Source organism: Engraulis encrasicolus, chromosome 4 (genome assembly GCF_034702125.1).
Source record: "Engraulis encrasicolus isolate BLACKSEA-1 chromosome 4, IST_EnEncr_1.0, whole genome shotgun sequence".
Taxonomy (NCBI): Eukaryota; Metazoa; Chordata; class Actinopteri; order Clupeiformes; family Engraulidae; genus Engraulis; species Engraulis encrasicolus.
In genome coordinates, this window is record NC_085860.1 from 23,736,493 (window position 1) to 23,757,121 (window position 20,629).

A 20,629-nucleotide genomic window follows, 5' to 3' on the forward strand; every position below is an offset into this window, starting at 1 on the left:
ATGCAGAGGATGACCGCACACTAACCCTCCAAACATAGGTCAGACACAGCTGGCAATTATAGATGATCATCTCTGATTGTAATTATTATAATCTTAGCACATTTACTACTCTTGTCGTTTATATGACAATATTGTTGTGCTTCCTGACTAAGCATGACATGGCAACCATGTGTCAGCAATATGAGTAGCCCTGAAAAGGAAGTGAAATAACTGGACCAGTCACAGTACTGTAGGAGTGTACGCCCCCCCGATTACAGCACATGCATTACACAGGACGTATAGGCTACAGGGCAGAGGGCTTGTTTTGGAAACGAGCCTGCTCAGTCAGACTGTACAACTGACTGATCTTGACTGCCTCAAGGCTGCAAACTTCACACATGCCAGAAAAACAGTGCACGCACGCACACTTGTGTGAGGGGGAGCAGGAAAATTGACACCGATCAGACAGGACAGCACGTCCCACATGCACAGACTTTGTCAACAACAGCCCTCAGTCCATCTCAGCGTTTACCCCTTACTGTTTTTTACTGAACAAGCATTACATTACATAATATTTCCCCCAAGTGCTTATAGGGATTTTCCCACAATATACAGTATTGGGACGTGTGCAGAGTGAGATGGGCGGGTTGTGTCAGTGTATGAGTAATTCATGGGTTTGAAAGGACAGGGGAGGAACACAGATTTGACTTCCTCTTCTGTAAAAGGTAAGGAAACAAACAGAGGCCGTAACAAATGTAGTGCACAGAGTAACAGGTTGAAACAAGCACTCCATGCAATGTCTGAACTAATGTATGGGCACATCCCATCACAGCACTAAAGTCAAAGTCATCTTTATCGTACCAAAATGGAAATTCAGGTAGACAAAGTGTATTAGGGTTATTCAAGTATATAATAGCAGTCAGATGGCGCAATCACAACTAATGCCACTATTGTATGTAGGGCTGGGCAATATGATGATATATATCGTTATCGTGATCTTCAAGTGTATATCGTGACTTTTCTCCTATATCGTTTATATAGTGATAGTAATTTTATCAGTTGTATACAATTGAATATCATTTAATTACATTTCATGTTGTCACAATACACAATATAAGTTCATGTAACTGTAAAAATAACAAGAAAAAGATCCATTTTAAAGAAAGGTTGTTTTTCGACATGAAAAAATAAAGAGCAAATAAAGAGAATAACTGAAAACGTATATAATTGTGCTATATCGTCATATATATCGTTATCGTGATATAAAGTAATCTATATCGTGATAAAGTTTTTTTTCCATATCGCCCAGCCCTAATTGTATGGATTATTATATGGGTATTATATACATCTAAATGAAATACGTTGCACAATTTATAATGTGCCAACATCACACAATCATGACTTGTGCTATTGGTTGCCACCCCAACGCCTGCTTCTTAAAACATCAATGACCCATAAACAATGTATAGTAAAAATTGACAGAAAAATCTATACCCACCCCGGCCCTACCCATACTGTACATCATTGATTCCTCTGCTACACACCTAAGGACTATTGTATACCACCCACAGCCACACTTACACAACTTACACACAGTCCAGTCACTTGCCATGTGTGAACTGTGTCTTTCATTTGATAATCCACTGTGTGCATACTATATGAAGGTGTTTGCCCAGCACTATAGTCTGCTGGCTCTCTTTTTGTGTGGAGATTATGTGGAAAGGATTTCAAATCCCGGCCAGGTCACATGAATAGTGCATCACGCACAGATGGCCCGCTGTGGACCAGTACCAGCAACACAGCAGCTCAGCGAGGCCTCCTCAGCTAGCCCACACGGAGCACATTTCCAGGGCCGAATTAACGCACCGGCTAGATATGGCTGCAGCCTAGGGGCCCCCACCTTCCTTTGGGCCCCTGAATTGGCCAAAAGTGAAATTTTGGAAAATTAATCTGTCATGTTGAGTACAGTTTTGAATCTTGTTAATAAAACCATGTTATCCTTAATTCTTAGCTTGTAATTACAACAGTATGTAAATTGGTCACAGAATATGCCTTCAGGGGGCCCACAGCAACCTGTAGCCTAGGGGCACCAGGACATCTTAATCCGGCCCTGTACATATCACTCACCATCACTGGCAGACTGACAGACTAGAGAGGCTTTGCTCGTAGGCTTGTGACCTTAGACGTTGTGACTTAAAAAATAAAAATAAAAATAAAAAAGCTGATTATTTAGCTCCTAGTGGCGGAACACAGTGGAGAGAGAGAGAAAGAGAGAGAGGACAGAAGAGGGGTCGAGATTAAATCACAGCATTGTTGCCAGCATGTGATTTAAGCTGATTGGAGAGGGTGCTCTGTCCCAGACCCAGTTTTTTTGGTGCATTTGAACCCAGACAGCAAAGCTCATGGGGACAGGCCTGGTTTTAAATGAGGCAAGGCTACATCAGCTGAGCCCATCTGGGCCAAACCCAAAAACCTTATTTCACCTCTAAACATCACGAAACATCAAGGGACTGATGAGACCGATATGCAAACAAATGCACATGCTTACGAGACAACAAAGCGGTCTCTACGCACATTAAAACTTTGTCAGCAATCCTTGTTGGAAGCTAGTAGTTAGTTGCTTTCTAACGCCAGCTTCATCAAATGAAATCCTGCATCTCAAACAAGGCTAGGTAAACTAGTCTCAACAAAGCTAGGTAAACTAGTCAAATTAGATTTTTAAAATGTATTTTATTTTATTTTTTAGAAAAAATCAATTGTGCCAGATTCAGTATTTTCTGACCACACAGTACCCATTCTTCCCCTGGTCTCCTCTGATATGACCCCACCCTCCAACAAGTTGAGAATCGTAGTGGTTCTTGAGATAACGCAATACAATAATGATGTGATAAATTCAACTGACAAACACAGAAACAGCCATTTACCAAGTGCCTACACACCTCCCTCGATCTTCGTCAAATGTGTAAAGGTCTTAAGGTGACGTATCTTCAAGAGCTACTCATGAAGGTTGAAGAAAGCAACACTTCACAAACTTCACAAGCTCTGCACTGTGTCGTTCTTTCAGGCAGAGGAGGTCCACGCGAGGGTGTTGTGGCAGGACTATCAGCTCGTCTCCCCAGTGCAGAGGCCTCTGTCTGTCTGTTGCAGTCTTATGCAACTCACCTGCCGCATCCAGCTTTGCGCTTGGGTGTGCCCTACATGACTCACTAACCCTACCCTACCCCTCTTCACCACCCTACCCCCTCTTTCACAGTGGTTCTCAACCTTTTTTTGAATAAATGGACCTCATCATAAGCCTGCCAACGCCCCCTTGACCTCATCATAAGCCAGCCAATGCACTCCTTAGTAAGAGAGAGTAGAGAGAGAGGTTCCATTGGCCCATTGTTTCCGGGTTCTATTATTGCAAGGGGGAGGGGGGGGGGGAATCCCCCTTTAGGCAGACCTACGCAGACCTAAGGACTGTTCTATTCAATGCTAGGAGTATTATGACACGCCCCTTTAGGCAGACCGGAACCTGGTCATGTTAGGTGCCCATAGCAACCTATTACAATGGCATATCTCTACATACTTAAAGAATCTCTGCCTTAGTATTAACAAAATAAAATGGCCTAATGCCCCCCAATGCAATTAGTACTACCCCTCCCCCCCAACTGCATCGTTCATAACGCCCACCTAGGGCACCCCAACGCCCCCTTGGGCTGTAGAGCCCCTGTTGAGAAACACTACTCTAACCCTACCCTACACCTCTTCACCACCCTACTCTCTATAAGCACACACGCCCACGCCTGAGAACAAGCCCTTACACCCCAACACAAACACACACACACACACACACACACACACCAGCTCTCTTTTATAGAGTTCTTCTACACACACACATACAGTACAAACACACATTCCTCAGACAGGATGGTGAGCAGTAAGTGCTGTGGTTGGGCAAGGGTGTGTGTGTGTGTGTGTGTGTGTGTGTGTGTGTGTGTGTGTGTGTGTGTGTGTGTGTGTGTGTGTGTGTGTGTGTGTGTGTGTGTGTGTGTGTGTGTGTGTGTGTGTGTGTGACGTTTGGCAAGCCGTCCCTCCCTGCTCAATCACATTCCTGCCTTGTCGTCTTTGCAGTTTACACCATATAGCACACACATACTGTACAGTGGCTCCACACACAGTTAGGAAATAGTGGATAGATGAGGCACATGCTTTCAGACACACCCAAGACACAGTGGTGACGAGGTGAAATGAAGAGGTGACTAGGTGACTAGGCACTACCCTACAAGTGCCTACACACCTCCCTCGATCTTCGTCAAATGTGTAAAGGTCTTAAGGTGACGTATCTTCAAGAGCTACTCATGAAGGTTGAAGAAAGCAACACTTCACAAACTTCACAAGCTCTGCACTGTGTCGTTCTTTCAGGCAGAGGAGGTCCACGCGAGGGTGTTGTGGCAGGACTATCAGCTCGTCTCCCCAGTGCAGAGGCCTCTGTCTGTCTGTTGCAGTCTTATGCAACTCACCTGCCGCATCCAGCTTTGCGCTTGGGTGTGCCCTACATGACTCACTAACCCTACCCTACCCCTCTTCACCACCCTACCCCCTCTTTCACAGTGGTTCTCAACCTTTTTTTGAATAAATGCCCCCTGGACCTCACCATAAGCCAGCCAATGCACTCCTTAGTAAGAGAGAGTAGAGAGAGAGGTTCCATTGGCCCATTGTTTCCGGGTTCTATTATTGCAAGGGGGAGGGGGGGGGGGGGAAATCCCCCTTTAGGCAGACCTACGCAGACCTAAGGACTGTTCTATTCAATGCTAGGAGTATTATGACACGCCCCTTTAGGCAGACCGGAACCTGGTCATGTTAGGTGCCCATAGCAACCTATTACAATGGCATATCTCTACATACTTAAAGAATCTCTGCCTTAGTATTAACAAAATAAAATGGCCTAATGCCCCCCAATGCAATTAGTACTACCCCTCCCCCCCAACTGCATCGTTCATAACGCCCCCTTGGGCTGTAGAGCCCCTGTTGAGAAACACTACTCTAACCCTACCCTACACCTCTTCACCACCCTACTCTCTATAAGCACACACGCCCACGCCTGAGAACAAGCCCTTACACCCCAACACAAACACACACACACACACACACACACCAGCTCTCTTTTATAGAGTTCTTCTACACACACACATACAGTACAAACACACATTCCTCAGACAGGATGGTGAGCAGTAAGTGCTGTGGTTGGGCAAGGGTGTGTGTGTGTGTGTGTGTGTGTGTGTGTGTGTGTGTGTGTGTGTGTGTGTGTGTGTGTGTGTGTGTGTGTGTGTGTGTGTGTGTGTGTGACGTTTGGCAAGCCGTCCCTCCCTGCTCAATCACATTCCTGCCTTGTCGTCTTTGCAGTTTACACCATATAGCACACACATACTGTACAGTGGCTCCACACACAGTTAGGAAATAGTGGATAGATGAGGCACATGCTTTCAGACACACCCAAGACACAGTGGTGACGAGGTGAAATGAAGAGGTGACTAGGTGACTAGGCACTACCCTACAAGCATTGCATTGGGACCCTGCATTGGGCCAAAAGGATCAGAGATGCCCAACAGCAGTATCATTCAGCAGTAAACAATTAAGCCAAAACTGAACTTGCCAATACATGTACATGGCCATTGGAGACTAGCTGCAGAGGAGAGCATCACCCCCTGTACAACACTACCATGCTAAAAAGTGTGGTTTAAAAAGAAAATATGGGTTACTACGCCAGCAACCTGGGTTCGATTCCGGCCCGGGTCACTTGCCAGTCCTTCCCCGTCTCTCTCTCCCCATTCGTTTCCTGTCCCTCTTTCACTATCCTATCACAAATAAAGGCATACATATAAAAGGCAATACTGTACAATGTGCATGGTCATTGGAGACATTGTAGACTGGCTGCAGAGGAGAGCTTCACCTCCTGTACAATAGTACCATGCTAAAAAGTCTGGATTAAAAAGACAAATATGGGGGAGGGTCCTTTCTGAGGTACTTGAGTTTAGTGCTTCGACTATTGACCGTCATAGTACAAACAGCAAGATAACAGCACCCTGAACTGTCTTTTTTCCACCACATCTCTTCAATAAGAAAGTTCAATACGTGAAGGCGCAGAGGATTTGTACGGTTCCGTCATGCAGTATGTGAAGAGCCGACTGTGGTCTTCCTCTCAAACAAGAAGCCCATAGTCCCATTTGACCTTGCACTTGCAGGACCCAGCACTCAAGGTCTTCCGGATCAGGGTCTTCCCTGGGTCTTAAGTATGAAGCCTGCAGACAGTGCTGTTTTTATGGGCTACTGCTTTTAAGGCCTTTCCTGTGACATTGACGTGCTGACTGACCATCTGGTGCTCAGCACGCAGGGCTAATTCTGTAAATAATCCATAGGTGATGCTTATGCATGTGCACTTTGACCCTCAACCAGCCAGCCCTGCCCGGCTTGGTTTTTTACCCAACTTTATGCTCGACATAATATAGGCCTACATAACATATATCGATATGTAAATACACTCTATAGATAGCGATGTGTACTTCTGATAGGCCAGTGGTTCCCAACCTTTTTCTTAAGGGACCCATGTTTTTACTATTGTAAGCTTTGGTGACCCAACCACGCGAGCGCCCGCACGAGACGGAGTCACAAGATGCCCTCCGTTTCCTGCGAAAACTTATTTTAGTTATTTTATTCCTCAATTCGTCTTTGGTCAAATATAGAATAAATGTTTAATGTAGCACTTACAATTTGTTGCGTCTATGCATTTATTACTTAAATGCTTTGCCTTTTATTGAACATATTTAAAACGAAACCCCTTAAAATCAAGAGGGCTCCGCGACCCCCTGTGGATCTTTGGCGACCCATAAGGGGGGTCCCGACCCATAGGTTGGGAACCACTGTTATAGGCGATGAGTTGTACTATGGCGAACGAGCACTTTTCATCTTTGACCTAATGAGCTGGTTTCAAATGATAAACACCAAAGGCAAACTGCTCCGCCAGGCGACCGACCGACTTGAGCACATCAGGTTCATGCGACCATATTGCTCAACATGTGTGCATAAAGTTAGGAGCGACATGTTCCGAAGATAGCCGTTCGTTCACGTTATGCGGCACTAACATCATTGTCGGTTGTCTTTGGTAACAATGGCTAATCTCAAGTGGGTAATCTTTATGGCTGTGCTACCTACAGGATTATGTAATGCATAACTGTAGCGAATGTACAGTATCCTCCACGCAGGCCCTTAGTAAACCCTATTGAGATGTGCGGACAGCACACAAGTGGTGTCAGGCGGTTATATGAGGGAAGGTTATAGGACTCGCATTACGCTTAAGGCTGAAATGTGACTCTCTCTTTGCGGGGGAATTTAATTCACTTAGAGGTCATCCACACCAGAGGTGGACGGTAGTGAGGGGTTGAGGGAAGGGGGTGAGATGCTGAGTGTTACAGTACCATTCAAAGGCAATGTGTGCGTGTGTTTGTCAAAGTAGAGACTGTGGCTGCTCCACACACACACACAAACAAATAGGTTCTCTGTAGGCACACTGATGCATTATATACATACAAATTCATGCAAAATCTATACACAATAATGTCCATCATCAAAATGTATTAAGTACACTGCAAACTGTAGAAGTTATAATAGAAAACAACAGAAATAACTCTTGGGTAGAACAGAAAATGAGTTCTACCCAAAAGTTCTAAATGCAGACAGCAATGCACCCATGGACAATAACGAACTCACTCATGCATAAAATCATGCATATGGACAGACGAGGCCCCGAAATAATCTCATAAATCTTTCAACCCAGTCAGCTGGACAGTATGCTTACTTATAAACGTGTGTGTGTGTGTGTGTGTGTGTGTGTGTGTGTGTGTGTGTGTGTGTGTGTGTGTGTGTGTGTGTGTGTGTGTGTGTGTGTGTGTGTGTGTGTGTGTGTGTGTGTGTGTGTGTGTGATAGAGCATGGCATTCAGGCTCCAGTTATCAGAGGGAGCATGCGTGTTGAACTGACTGAACTGGACGGCCTCTGGAACATGTGCATTACATAACCCAGCGTAACCAAGTGATGGAGAGAGAGCGAGAGAGAGAGAGCAGAGTGAGAGAGAGAGAGCAGAGTGAGAGAGAGAGAGAGCAGAATGAGAGAGAGAGAGCGAGAGAGAGAGAGCAGAGTGAGAGAGAGAGAGCAGAGTGAGAGAGAGAGAGAGCAGAATGAGAGAGACGAGGAGGAGGAAAGGGGGGCAAGGGAGGGAGGGAGTGAGGTAGTGGAGAAGAGGACGGATATGGATAGAGAGAGAGCGCGAGAGAGAGAGCTGTATGACAAGAGACAGGGAGTTCAAGTCTCATTATAAACACTCCTCAGGCCATTCATTTATGAGAGCTGAACACTCAACGCCACCACACTGCACACCCTGAAAAGCTCCATATAGCATAGCCTTTAATATAGCACTTTTCAAAATGGCCCAGAGTGCTTCCCTTGTAAGGCAGGCCATCTCCCACATGTGGAGTGAGTCTGGTATTCTAACCTAGCAACATGTGTCAAGGATTCAGCACCAGGCTAAGTTAAGATGTAAATCATCTAATACAAGAGCTTGGAGTCATGAGGATTAGATGATAGTATTATTACTTTTGTAGTATAGGCCCCTGAGATGGTTACAAGCCAACATCAACGTCAAAGAAATAGTTCATTTTGCCGCGTCACGGCAGCGTGCCCTTGACTTAGCTGCATCTATCTCCTGTGAGCATTTTATGTCCCCGGCCGGTACTGCCCCACCGCCTAGCAACACGAGTTTATTATTGCATCATTTGTGTCTTGTCAAGAGGTGGGGGTCCTGAGGAAACCTGACGGTGCATGTACGCTGCTGCGCCATGACCATGACAGCAGGGCAGGCAGCTGTTTTGAACAGGCATTGTGGAGGGCAGCTAATGATGACTGGGCATCTATTAGGGAAGCCAAAGGAAGGACACATAGAGGTCCAATGTTCTGCCTGTTCAGGAGGGTAATGAAAAAGTACAGCACAGTACAGCACAGCACAGGGCCTTCTCTCAAAGGAGGTGACTGAGTCAAGGTCCTCAAGTACATAGATGAAGCAGGAACGCAGGCGTGCACTCTCTCGCTCGCACACATACAGGCAGGGCCGGATTAACGCACAGGCTAGATATGGCTGCAGCCTAGGGGCCCCCACCTGCAAAGGGGCCCCTGATTGTCGAAAAGTGGAATAAAAATGCAGAATTGTGACAGGATGCAATATTGAAAAAATCATGCCGTGTTGGGTACAATTGGTAGACATGTTATCCTTAATTCCTAGGTCATAATTATGAAACAGTCTATGTAAATTTGTCGCGAAGTTTGCCTCACAAGGGGGGCCCACAGCAACCTGCAGCCTAGGGGCCCCAGGTCATCTTAATCTGGCCCTGCATACAGGTTAATTAGAAAATGCCACATATACACGTTAAACATTCCAGACACCTCTCAATCTCTCTTGAAGTCACACACAAACACACCTACCGGTGCATAATAATCTATGAAAAAAACCCTGCTAAATGAACCTCATACATGCTGACATCATTCAAATCCCAATCTTGTGTGCACCTTTTTGTACTCCTGTAGAATATTTTGAGCTACTTCTTCAGAGAATGCATCTGCACACACACACACGCACACACGCACACACGACAGCCAGGTGGTCTGGGGGAAAGCTGATTTGCTGAGGAGGTGGTCATTATACGTTGCCGCCTAACGAACTGTAAGCTATTTAAACTGACGAAGAGCAGCCAGATCAGCTGCGCTTTAACTCATTACAACCAAAATACACAAACACCCTCCCTCACAAACACACATACACACACACACACGCATGACAAACACACACACACCCACTGTCAAACACACACAGGCGTTATCAGTTCTGCTGCGTCACCCCCAAACACATAAATCTTTTCTCAACCTCACTACTTTCAACAGTCAAATATACCCCGGGGAATACAGGTGTAGCTGTAGCATTCACTAAACCTCCATCTCACAGCTGCGGCCTATCCAGATATATGTGTACTATGTGATGACCTAAAACGTATTGCTTGCTCTACTCTACCTTCAAACCAGCCTAAATTCAGACGAAAAAGTTTCCATGACGCATGAACAGTTCAAGTTGTGCTCATTCATTCATTGCTTGCGTATCCATTCTCCTCCGCACAAGAAAATCACTCGTACATGAAGTCATCCTACCTGACTCTTGTCTTTCCCAGCGCAGGGAGAGGAGTCTCAGAGAACACCCTGTCCAGAGGAGCAGCAGGTGGGAACGAGTAGAGCAGAGCAGAGTGTGGCCAGCGAAAGAGAAGCAGAGCGAACTGACAGGGGAGCGTGAGAAGAGCGCAATGAGAGAGAGAGAGAGAGAGAGAGAGAGAGAGAGAGAGAGAGAGAGAGAGAGAGAGAGAGAGAGAGAGAGAGAGAGAGAGAGAGAGAGAGAGAGAGAGAGAGAGATAGAGTGAGAAACAGCAGAGTAGAGATAGAGAGAGGAGGAGGAGGAAAGGGGGGCAAGGGAGGGAGGTACTGAAGGAGAGCACGGGTAGAGAGAGAGAGAGAGAGAGAGAGAGAGAGAGAGAGAGAGAGAGAGAGAGAGATTTGAGTAGAGCTAGGAAGAGGAGGGGGTAGTGGAGAAGAGGAGGGGTAGAGAGAGGAGGGTGATCTCACGTGGGCTGCTGTCACCACTCCTCAACCTGCACCAATCAGCTCGCATTCTAAGGCTTTAGTCCCGCCCCTCTGTCGCCCTCCCTTACGCCTCTCCACATGTCACTTTCTCTCTCTCCCTCTCTCTCTCTCTCTCTTTCTATGTCCCCTCATGTTTATCTCTCCATCCTTTCTCTATCTGTCCATTCTCTCGCCCTCTCTCTCTGCCATCCTGTCACTTTCTCTCACCCTTCCACTTTGCCATCCTCTCTCTCTCCATCTCTCCTTGCTTTCCTCTTTCTATCACTCTATTATTTCTCTTCTCTCTCCCTCTCTCTCTCTCTTTCTCCATTTTCAGCTGCCCTCCCTCCCTCTCTCTCTCTCTGTCTTTTACACCCCTTCTGTTGTGTGTGCGTCCTTGAAACAACACAGAACAGGAATGCAGTGCTGAACTGCACACTCAACTTCACATCGCACAATAAAGCTAGGCCACATTAGACAATAGCCAGCCACACACGGACACAAACGAGAGAGAGAGAGAGAGAGAGAGAGAGAGAGAGAGAGAGAGAGAGAGAGAGAGAGAGAGAGAGAGAGAGAGAGAGAGAGAGAGAGAGAGAGAGAGAGAGAGAGAGAGAGAGAGAGAGAGATAATTAAATCATTCCGTGTGGCTGGGTTCCTGCAGTTCAGTTAGTAGGGCAGCAGCTCTGGTGGTTTGGGGTCTATCTGGGGTATAGTAGTGGTGGGGTGCACTCCGCTCTCGAGGGCCGCTGCCCTGGCTGCACGCTGGCAGGCTGGAGGGGGGGGAAACCTGCCAAGCACTGTGTGTGTGTGAGTGTGAGTGAGTGAGTGAGTGAGTGAGTGAGTGAGTGAGTGAGTGAGTGAGTGAGTGAGTGAGTGAGTGAGTGAGTGAGTGAGTGAGTGAGTGAGTGAGTGAGTGAGTGAGTGAGTGAGTGAGTGAGTGAGTGAGTGAGTGAGTGAGTGAGTGAGTGAGTGAGTGAGTGAGTGAGTGAGTGAGTGAGTGAGTGAGTGAGTGAGTGAGTGAGTGAGTGAGTGAGTGAGTGAGTGAGTGAGTGAGTGAGTGAGTGAGTGAGTGAGTGAGTGAGTGAGTGAGTGAGTGAGTGAGTGAGTGAGTGAGTGTGTGTGTGTGTGTGTGTGTGTGTGTGTGTGTTGGGCAGGGTTTATGCCATGTAAAACGTTTAGAACAAAACGCTTATTTTTAATAATGTGATGTTTATTTCCAGTGTTTTGGGAGAACAAGTGTCAGCTACATTTCAAAAACTTGAAATGTCCTAATTAAAGGGGACACGTGTATGTGTGTGTGTGTGTGTGTGTGTGTGTGTGTGTGTGTGTGTGTGTGTGTGTGTGTGTGTGTGTGTGTGTGTGTGTGTGTGTGTGTGTGTGTGTGTGTGTGTGTGTGTGTGTGTCCAACAGCATTAATACCGTAACATTCGGTGTGTAAAAACAAGCTTCTCATGATGCATTTGATCATTGTTCTCATCCATCCAGGTCAGTTTATCCGAACACATTAGCTGCAAGTTGCTGTACTACATCTCTGAGCTTGAAAGACGTCTCTTTTCTCAACTGTGGAGCTTCATCAGATCATGATCAGGTCCCTCCCTCCCTTCCTCCATCCTTCGGCTAAAACGTAATGGAAGCTTGAGATTTCCTGTAAACACATTAAACTAAACAACTATCCAAACCAAAGGAACTGGCAGTCACAACAGGGTTTGCATTGCAGGCTCACGGACCTCACTGAGCACTTAAAATGCCACCATAGTGCCAGCAGTGACATAGATAACGTTGTCAGTTACTTCAGACGTCATCCATCTCTTAGTCTGTCTGCCTGTGTGACAATGAGGGTCTTTGTCCTTCCCATGTGTACTCTGTCTTTGTTCCTTTGTGTGGACGCTGTGGTGTGTGGATGGATGGGAGAGCTTGGCTGGCCATCATGCATTGTTCGTATCCCAGCATTTTCAATACAGCACAGTCATTGAGACACATTTACACAGTGAACAAATCCTTTACCACATGAAAGCAAGAGATTCATTTTCAGAAGGGAATGCGAGTGAGTGTAGCCTAATACAGTGAGTGAAAGTATCACACTTCTCGTCAAGGGACACTCCCAAGTCCAACCACAATCAAAACTGAAAATAAACCTTAATAAATCTGGGTTCTTTTCTATTTTTAATCCCAAGCTCACAATGCTGCTGCTGCCGCCATCATTTGTAGAGCACTAGTGACCTCTGCTGGTCAACTCTGGGAAGCTAGGGAACACCCCTCGAAGACTCTTGGTGTGAAGTCATTTGAGTAAGTAAATTTAAAAAAATAATAATAAGTGAAGACTGGTAGCATACTCAGACTCTTTGCCAAGGTACACAGAAATGTCCACATTTTATTTAATAACTACGTCACTAAAACATCCAGACCACAGACATCACAACACGCCGCCCTATTACATTACCATATCCAATACATTTAAATAAATTCAGCTGACATTAAGGCACAATTGACCAATCAGCAGAAGCATCCAGAAGAGGCACCTTTACAGGTTTCTTCTAAATGAATGTAAGGTAGATCAAGATTGAAACACATATATTTTTTTAAACAAATTCACATCACAGTCGTGGAGACAGTGCTGTGTGCACACAGATAGAACGATGTTTCCCTCAGGATCTTTTAAGTATCTCTACTTCATACCCGTTACCCTCCCTATTTTCACTGGAAACTCCCTATTTCTGACAGTATTTCCCACAGTCTTCCCAATTTGGTAATTTCCCACAAAATATCCTGATTTTTCACATTATCAAAAAACAGTGTTGGTCCAGAAATGATCCCCACAGCCTTGTCAGTAAGCCAGACGAGCCACACCCCCTCCACTTATTCCACCAGCTACGAAAGTAGAGAGGGACTGACTTATAGGCCTACCTGCCAGTAGGTTTTAAGCCAGATAGTCTAGCCTACCACCAAGAATTCAAGTTCCTTGAAATACGAGCTCTAGGGCTCCATAGGCGTATGCCCAATCTTTGCCCAGCAGAAACTGTCAGTTCATACTAACAACAATACTCTATGGTAAACGCACCTTAACAGCGAATCATGCGATTAACCTCATAACAACCTGCACCAATACAAAGTTTTGCATCAGCCCCAGGCAACTTGAGCGACAAAACAACAAGAAGAAAGACATATTTCATTGTTGTTTACGCTGTACATGCTCCTTCTAAAACGTGCGCTGTGGAGGTATTTCAGACAGGACTGGCACCTCACACGCTGACAGTCAGTGTGAAAAGCAGAATGCACCTTTCCGATCGGTCACTGTGACTGTCAGGATTTGGCCTATTGGAACTTTCCCATTTTTTGGCTTAAAATCTGAGAATTTTCCAGATTTTTTCGTAGCTCAAAGTTGACATGTATGCTCTTCTTTACTACTCAACGTACTACTGCTCTACACACGCGCACACACACATCAACACACGTACACACTCACCCATCCGCCCTGCTGGATGATGATGTCACCCTGGGCCTCCTGGAGGAAGCGTGTGCCCAGAGACAGCAGCGTGGCCAGAGACACACCCCCATGCTGTAACCTCTGCAGCAACAACAGAGGAACTAGGACCTGGAGAAGAGGAGGGAGAGAGAGAGAGTGAGAAATAACGAGAGACAGAGAGAGAAAGAAAGAGAGAGAGAGAGAGAGAGAGAGAGAGAGAGAGAGAGAAATAACGAGAGAAAGAGAGAGAAAGAAAGAGAGAGAGAGAGATAGAAAGAGAGAAATAACGAGAGAAAGAAAGAGAGAGAAATTGAGAAAAAGAGCGAAAGAGTGAAAGAGCGAAAGAAAGAGTGAAAGAAAGAAAGAGTGAAAGAGCGAAAGAAAGAGCGAAAGAGCGAAAGAAAGAGTGAAAGAAAGAAAGAAAGAAAGAAAGAGGCACATATGGAACAACAAAGAGAGGAGAGAGAGGGAGGGATAAAGAGAGGAGAAGTACCAGTAAGTGAACAAATAGATATCAGGCAGACATTTTAATCAGATAGAGCAGGGAAGAACAGAATAGAGGGGAAAGCATGTAAATGTCATTCTATGTTCTGTAATACAGACAATATGTACTATTATCAAACTTCAATCACGTGCAATCACAATCAAAATACCAAAACACCCTCACAGAATACACATGTACAGAATTGCTATGTTCACATGAGATATTCATCTGAATGAACTCACTTTAATTCTGAATAAAGCTTAATTCCGCTTTGAAAACGTCATGTAAACATCTCTTAATTCGGAATTAAAGGAAAGACCAAAGTAAACTCGACGGAACTACTTCATTCTGAATGATTAATTCAGAGTAAAAAACACCATGTAAACGTAGTGATTGTAATACAGATGTTTGATGGTGCTGAAGGCAGCTGTGCTCACCTGGTTCCAGCCTTCCTGTGTGTGACAGCAGACCTCCTCAGCTACACTGCGGAAGCCTTCGTAATCTAGTGGGCTGAACACATGCATGCCAATCAGATCTCACGCACATCCAAATAAGACTTGTTTCGGGTGCAGGTTCAAAAAAGTTAAGTCCATAGGTAATGAAAAAGATCATGGAAAAAAGCACACACCGGTCAGCTCCCATTTAATCCATTTTATTTCTGTGTGACGTAATAAGATGGATTAAATGGGAGTTCATCAGTGTGCGTTTTTTTTTCATTACCTATGGACTAAACACATGCATGCACACGCACACACACACTCGTAAGCCTTCAGTCTATCGAACAGTTGTACATTTCAGGCATGTGTGGTATTCAGTATCCATTAACAATGCAATCTTGAGTATGGTGTTGTCTCCATACAGCATGTTGCCCTTGAGAGAAAGGGGGCTTTGTCTCCCTGGTAGTACAGTTTCTGAAATTACAACTTTTTTCTTACAAAAATCCAAATCAAACTTAAGTCTCAAAAAACTCCCAAAGACAGCAAAGACAGTCTATCACATCAGTGTGGCATACTATGTGTGCAGACTGCTGGTAGTGCTGACTGACCCTGTGAGGTGCGTGTGCGTGTGTTGTTGGTGGTGCCGACTGACCCGCTGAGGAGTGTGTGCGTGTGTGTGCGTGTGTTGTTGGTGGTGCCGACTGACCCGCTGAGGAGTGTGTGCGTGTGTGTGTGTGTTGCTGGTGGTGCCGACTGACCTGGTGAGGAGTGTGTGCGTGCTGCCGACTGACCCGGTGAGGAGTGTGTGTGTGTGTGTTGCTGACTGACCCGGTGAGGAGTGTGTGTGTGTGTGTGTGTTGCTGACTGACCCGGTGAGGAGTGTGTGTGTGTGTTGCTGACTGACCCGGTGAGGAGTGTGTGTGTGTGTGTGTGTGTGTGTGTGTGTGTGTGTGTGTGTGTGTTGCTGACTGACCCGGTGAGGAGTGTGTGTGTGTGTGTGTGTGTGTGTGTTGCTGGTGGTGCCGACTGACCTGGTGAGGAGTGTGTGCGCGCGTGTGTGCGTGTGTGTGTTGTTGGTGGTGCACTGCGGACTGACCCGGTGAGGAGTGTGTGTGTGTGTGTGTGTGTGTTGCCGACTGACCCGGTGAGGAGTGTGTGTGTGCGTGTGTGTGTGTTGCCGACTGACCCGGTGAGGAGTGTGTGTGTGTGTGTGTGTGTGTGTGTGTGTGTGTTGCTGACTGACCCGGTGAGGAGTGTGTGTGTGTGTGTGTGTGTGTGTGTGTGTGTTGCTGACTGACCCGGTGAGGAGTGTGTGTGTGTGTGTGTGTGTGTGTGTGTGTTGCTGACTGACCCGGTGAGGAGTGTGTGTGTGTGTGTGTGTGTGTGTGTGTGTGTTGCTGACTGACCCGGTGAGGAGTGTGTGTGTGTGTGTGTGTGTGTGTGTGTGTGTGTGTGTGTGTGTGTGTGTGTGTGTGTGTGTGTGTGTGTTGCTGACTGACCCGGTGAGGAGTGTGTGTGTGGCGGACCCCAGTTGGGGCTCCAGGTCCTGGGTCACGCGGTCCCCCAGCACAGCCAGGCTGTCCTCCACTGAGCTGTCCCCATGGGCCGGGCTGAACACCGCCGACGACAGCCGGTCAAAGCCACTCGCTACGGGGGGAGGGGAGAGAAGGGGACACATGCGTGACGAAGGGAAGGTGTGATTGTGTTCGTTTGCATGTGTGAATTTGCATGATTGCACATTATTGGTGTTGATGCATGAGTCATGCCTGTGTGTGTGTGTGTGTGTGTGTGTGTGTGTGTGTGTGTGTGTGTGTGTGTGTGTGTGTATATGACAGACAGACAGACAGACACGCACGCACACAGGGAGTGCGAAAGATATCCTGTACTAAATTCTGTGTTCAAAGTGATTGTGAAAAAGTAAGGTTATTAGGTCTGTTGTTGTGGCAAAGTAATGTTAGCAAGTGTGGGAGCCAGCCACAAATTAGGTGTTGAAGGTGAAGGTAAATAGTGTTCATTACACATGCTTTGTGTGCGTGCGTGGAATAACCTATGCCCCATGCACATGCATCCTCTGACATGGTTGGGTGCACAATAGGGCTGTAACGATATTGTATCGAACCGAGAAATCGTGATACACAGTCACGATACTGTATCGCGATACAAGGAGGCAATATCGTGATACGCCATTTTAATGTTTTGATACCCATCAGCCCAGAAAACAACCACATGATATGAAGTGATAGTGCTTCCAAGCATCATCATTATTATATAGAAACTTTTAAAATGTATTAGTAGCCTCTTGTAACCTATTCTACCTATAAACTATCATAGTTTTTAGTCATAACGTTTATAATGTGAAATCGTGGGGTGTATCGAACCGTAGGTCATGAATCGTGATACAAACCGAATCGTGAGTTCAGTGTATCGTTACAGCCCTAGTGCACAAAGACATCAGGGTGGCCCAAAGGGAAACAACCATCTTGAAAAGAGTCCATGGAGGCATTACATAAAGAGGCCCAACCAGTTAAGCCCAGGTTTACTCCAGCTGTACGGTATGTGTACAGCGTTTCCCTCAGCAATGAATAGTTATGCCAGCCACCTTGACAATCAACACTGAACACCTCGACTAAGTCCACTGAATAGATTGAGATTGTGCATTGTTCAAGTAATTTGAGTTGCTTTAGAAAAAAGTGCATAAAGGGTCGGCATTTTGTATATTTCAAAATGCAACTGCACAATATAGCCTTTCCGATCATGCACCACACACATGCATCTCTGACACATGCATCTCTGATACATGCATCTCTGACAGCTAATCTCCCATCCACCTTAACTAACAAGTGTTCCATGGGAAACACTAGTATATGGATTTTATTGAAACTGACATGCCCTGCAGTTTATGTGTGTTTGCAGTAAATACTCACAGACTGCAATCTCATCGTCCAGTAACTTCAACTCTGCGTCGATCTCCGTCTTTATTCTGCTGTTCCTTTCTTTTTCCCTTTCCTTCGCATCACCACCTGTAGAGAAACACACCAATCACAACAAAATTTTAAAAATCTCATCACCACAACAATCCGGTTACAACAGGGGTGGGGAACCGATTTCATTTGAGGGGCCACTTCAAATTCCCCCAAGGGCTATACTATGAACCCAAACCATGATTTCCCCCTGTACTTTAAAATTATATCAGGGGCCGGATTAGACGGCCCTCGAGACATAGGTTCCCCAAGACTGTATAACAGGATATCCTTCCCAGTGACAGTCTTATGTGAGGTTGCTAAGATGCAAGTAATATCTGCCATGGTGGTGATTCCTGCTGAAAGAGAGCGTACACACGCGCACATACACCCAAAGGTCAGGTTACTTAACATTACAACTCAAGACAGTACTGGTTGGGTTGCATTTGACTTTGGACATGCCTCTGGTAACCGAGTAAGGACAGGACTTGGAGGTGGCAAAGACCTATATACGTAGAAACCATAAACACGGTCAGGCAGGAACAGGCCAGTTTGAGCCCTTATGCTCCTTGGAAGCCCAAACCACACGTAAACACTTAGAGCAGTAGTTCTCAAGCTTTTTTGATCATTCCTCATCTCAGAAGAAGGGGGTTTTCGGCCTCTGACTTGCCCTATTATTTTTTACCATTAAAGGGACACTGTGCAGGAAATGGTCAAAAAAGGTACTGCAACTATGCTGCTCATTGAAACTGGGCTGCCTATTGCCAAATTTGATCTGTACATGAAAGTTTACTAAGTAATAAACAAATATTTTCTAGTATGGTCCAAGTACAGTACTTTTTGCAGCTAAAAATGGCTATTTTTGGAAATTCAAAATGGCGGACCATGGAGAAGATCCCCCTTTTCATGTATGAAAAGTGCAATTTTTCCAGTCATAATGAATACTTAGAATTTGATGCTGGTGGTAAGTATTCATGAAAAAGGTAACATTAGTGAATGGGCAGCATGAATTCTTGAAATAAACAACTAAAAATCTCACACAGTGTCCCTTTAAACTATTATAAACAATAGTGCAGATGTGGATTTGTTTGCTATCTTTACTAGATGTGGCTTTGTTTCTTATGTTTACTTGTGCTTAGGCAACCGTATCTCACTCATTTCGTGAAGTATTCACGAAAAACATAGCTTAATTTCCGTGGTGCATTCACGTTATTGCCCGCCTTTCGTAAAGTCTTCACGAAAATAATTTATCAATTTTCACGCTGCCTATTCACTTGAATTGCCCGACTGTTGCCTAGCGACCCACTAGTTTGATGCCCTTTCGGTAGCCTACCGTCACATGGTAATCAAACATTTCAAACAAGCAATTTAGGGTTAGGTTTAGGGTCAAGGTTAGGGTTAAGGTTAGGGTTAAGGTTAGGGTTAAGGTTAGGTTTAGGGTTAAGTAGGGTTAAGGTTAGGGTTAGGTTTAGGTTTAGGTTTAGGGGACATAAGGCGTAAGTACCGAAAGGGCGTCGAATTAGTGAGTCCCGAGTGTATCAGCAGTGTTCTGTCAGCACCCCCTCCCCGCCCCTGCAGACGTTTGGATAACCATAGCAGCAGTGGGGCAATTCAAGTGAATAGGCAGCGTAAAAATTAATCTATTATTTTCGTGAAGACTTTACGAAAGGCGGGCAATAACGTGAATGCACCGCGAAAATTCATCTATTATTTTCGTGAAGACTTTATGAAAGGCGTGAGATAGGGCTCGCTTAGGACAATTGGTGAATACATTGTGGGTGAGAGCTACTGTAAAAGCCACTACTAGCCAAAACAGATAAGTATTAATGAGAAACACTAGAGAAACATTAGAGGACACATCACAAGCTATGTAACACTAAACCAGGGGCATGTGTGTGTGGAACAGGTGAACAAAATCAAGACCCCAGCACTCACCAGACCCAAGCCTCACACTGAAGTGTCAGTAATATCTATGTGACTTGATACAACAGTAGGTTTGCCAGCAGAAGTAACTTAACAAATTGATGTAATGAGTGAGCATACTGCTTTCCCACGTGCCCATGTGTCCCATGTGCCTTCAACTTTGAGGTCAATTTTTAGATGTGTCCTAGCATCTCAATAAGAGGGTATGTCCGTCCGTCCGTCCGTCGGACCATCGGACAAGGCGGCAGTGCATAGACTTTGTCCGCCTGTCGGACGTGTTTTTTTTTTTTTTTTTAAATCTGCCATCCAAAATGTACCATCCATTACATTACCCAATGGAAAAGTTTGTTTCTTCCACGTGTTTATTGTCTATTAATTACATTTTTTGACACAAGTGACAACTGACAGCACTCGCCCTTACCAAAACTATTGGTCACATCCCATCATAGCATCTACAATCAATTAATCAATCAACCAACCCATTTCTCACTAGTTCATCCAAGTATGTTTATTTCCGTGAAGCGCAACCGCATGTTCTAACACAAATAATTTCCAAAATATTCAACAGTCATTTTTGTCCAGCTCCTCGTGTTTCACAACACTGTCTGCATGTGGCCTATAGGGTTCTGAAGGTCAGTAAGAATATGTACTATGTAATGTTTGACAGAGAGTCTGGGACAGGACAAGAAATGACC

General features: G+C 45.4%; 1 protein-coding gene across 1 annotated transcript in view; it reads right to left on the reverse strand.

The window, feature by feature from the left end:
* bcl2l13 (BCL2 like 13) overlaps window positions 1-20,629 on the reverse strand; it is a 34,685-nt gene that overhangs the window by 8,991 nt on the left and 5,065 nt on the right. Inside the window, exons 3-6 of the mRNA XM_063196906.1 lie at window positions 17,976-18,071; window positions 16,551-16,698; window positions 15,052-15,124; window positions 14,131-14,259 (exon numbers count right to left, since the gene is read on the reverse strand). Coding sequence (XP_063052976.1) covers window positions 14,131-14,259; window positions 15,052-15,124; window positions 16,551-16,698; window positions 17,976-18,071 — 446 coding nt within the window. The remainder of the gene's footprint in view (window positions 1-14,130; window positions 14,260-15,051; window positions 15,125-16,550; window positions 16,699-17,975; window positions 18,072-20,629) is intronic.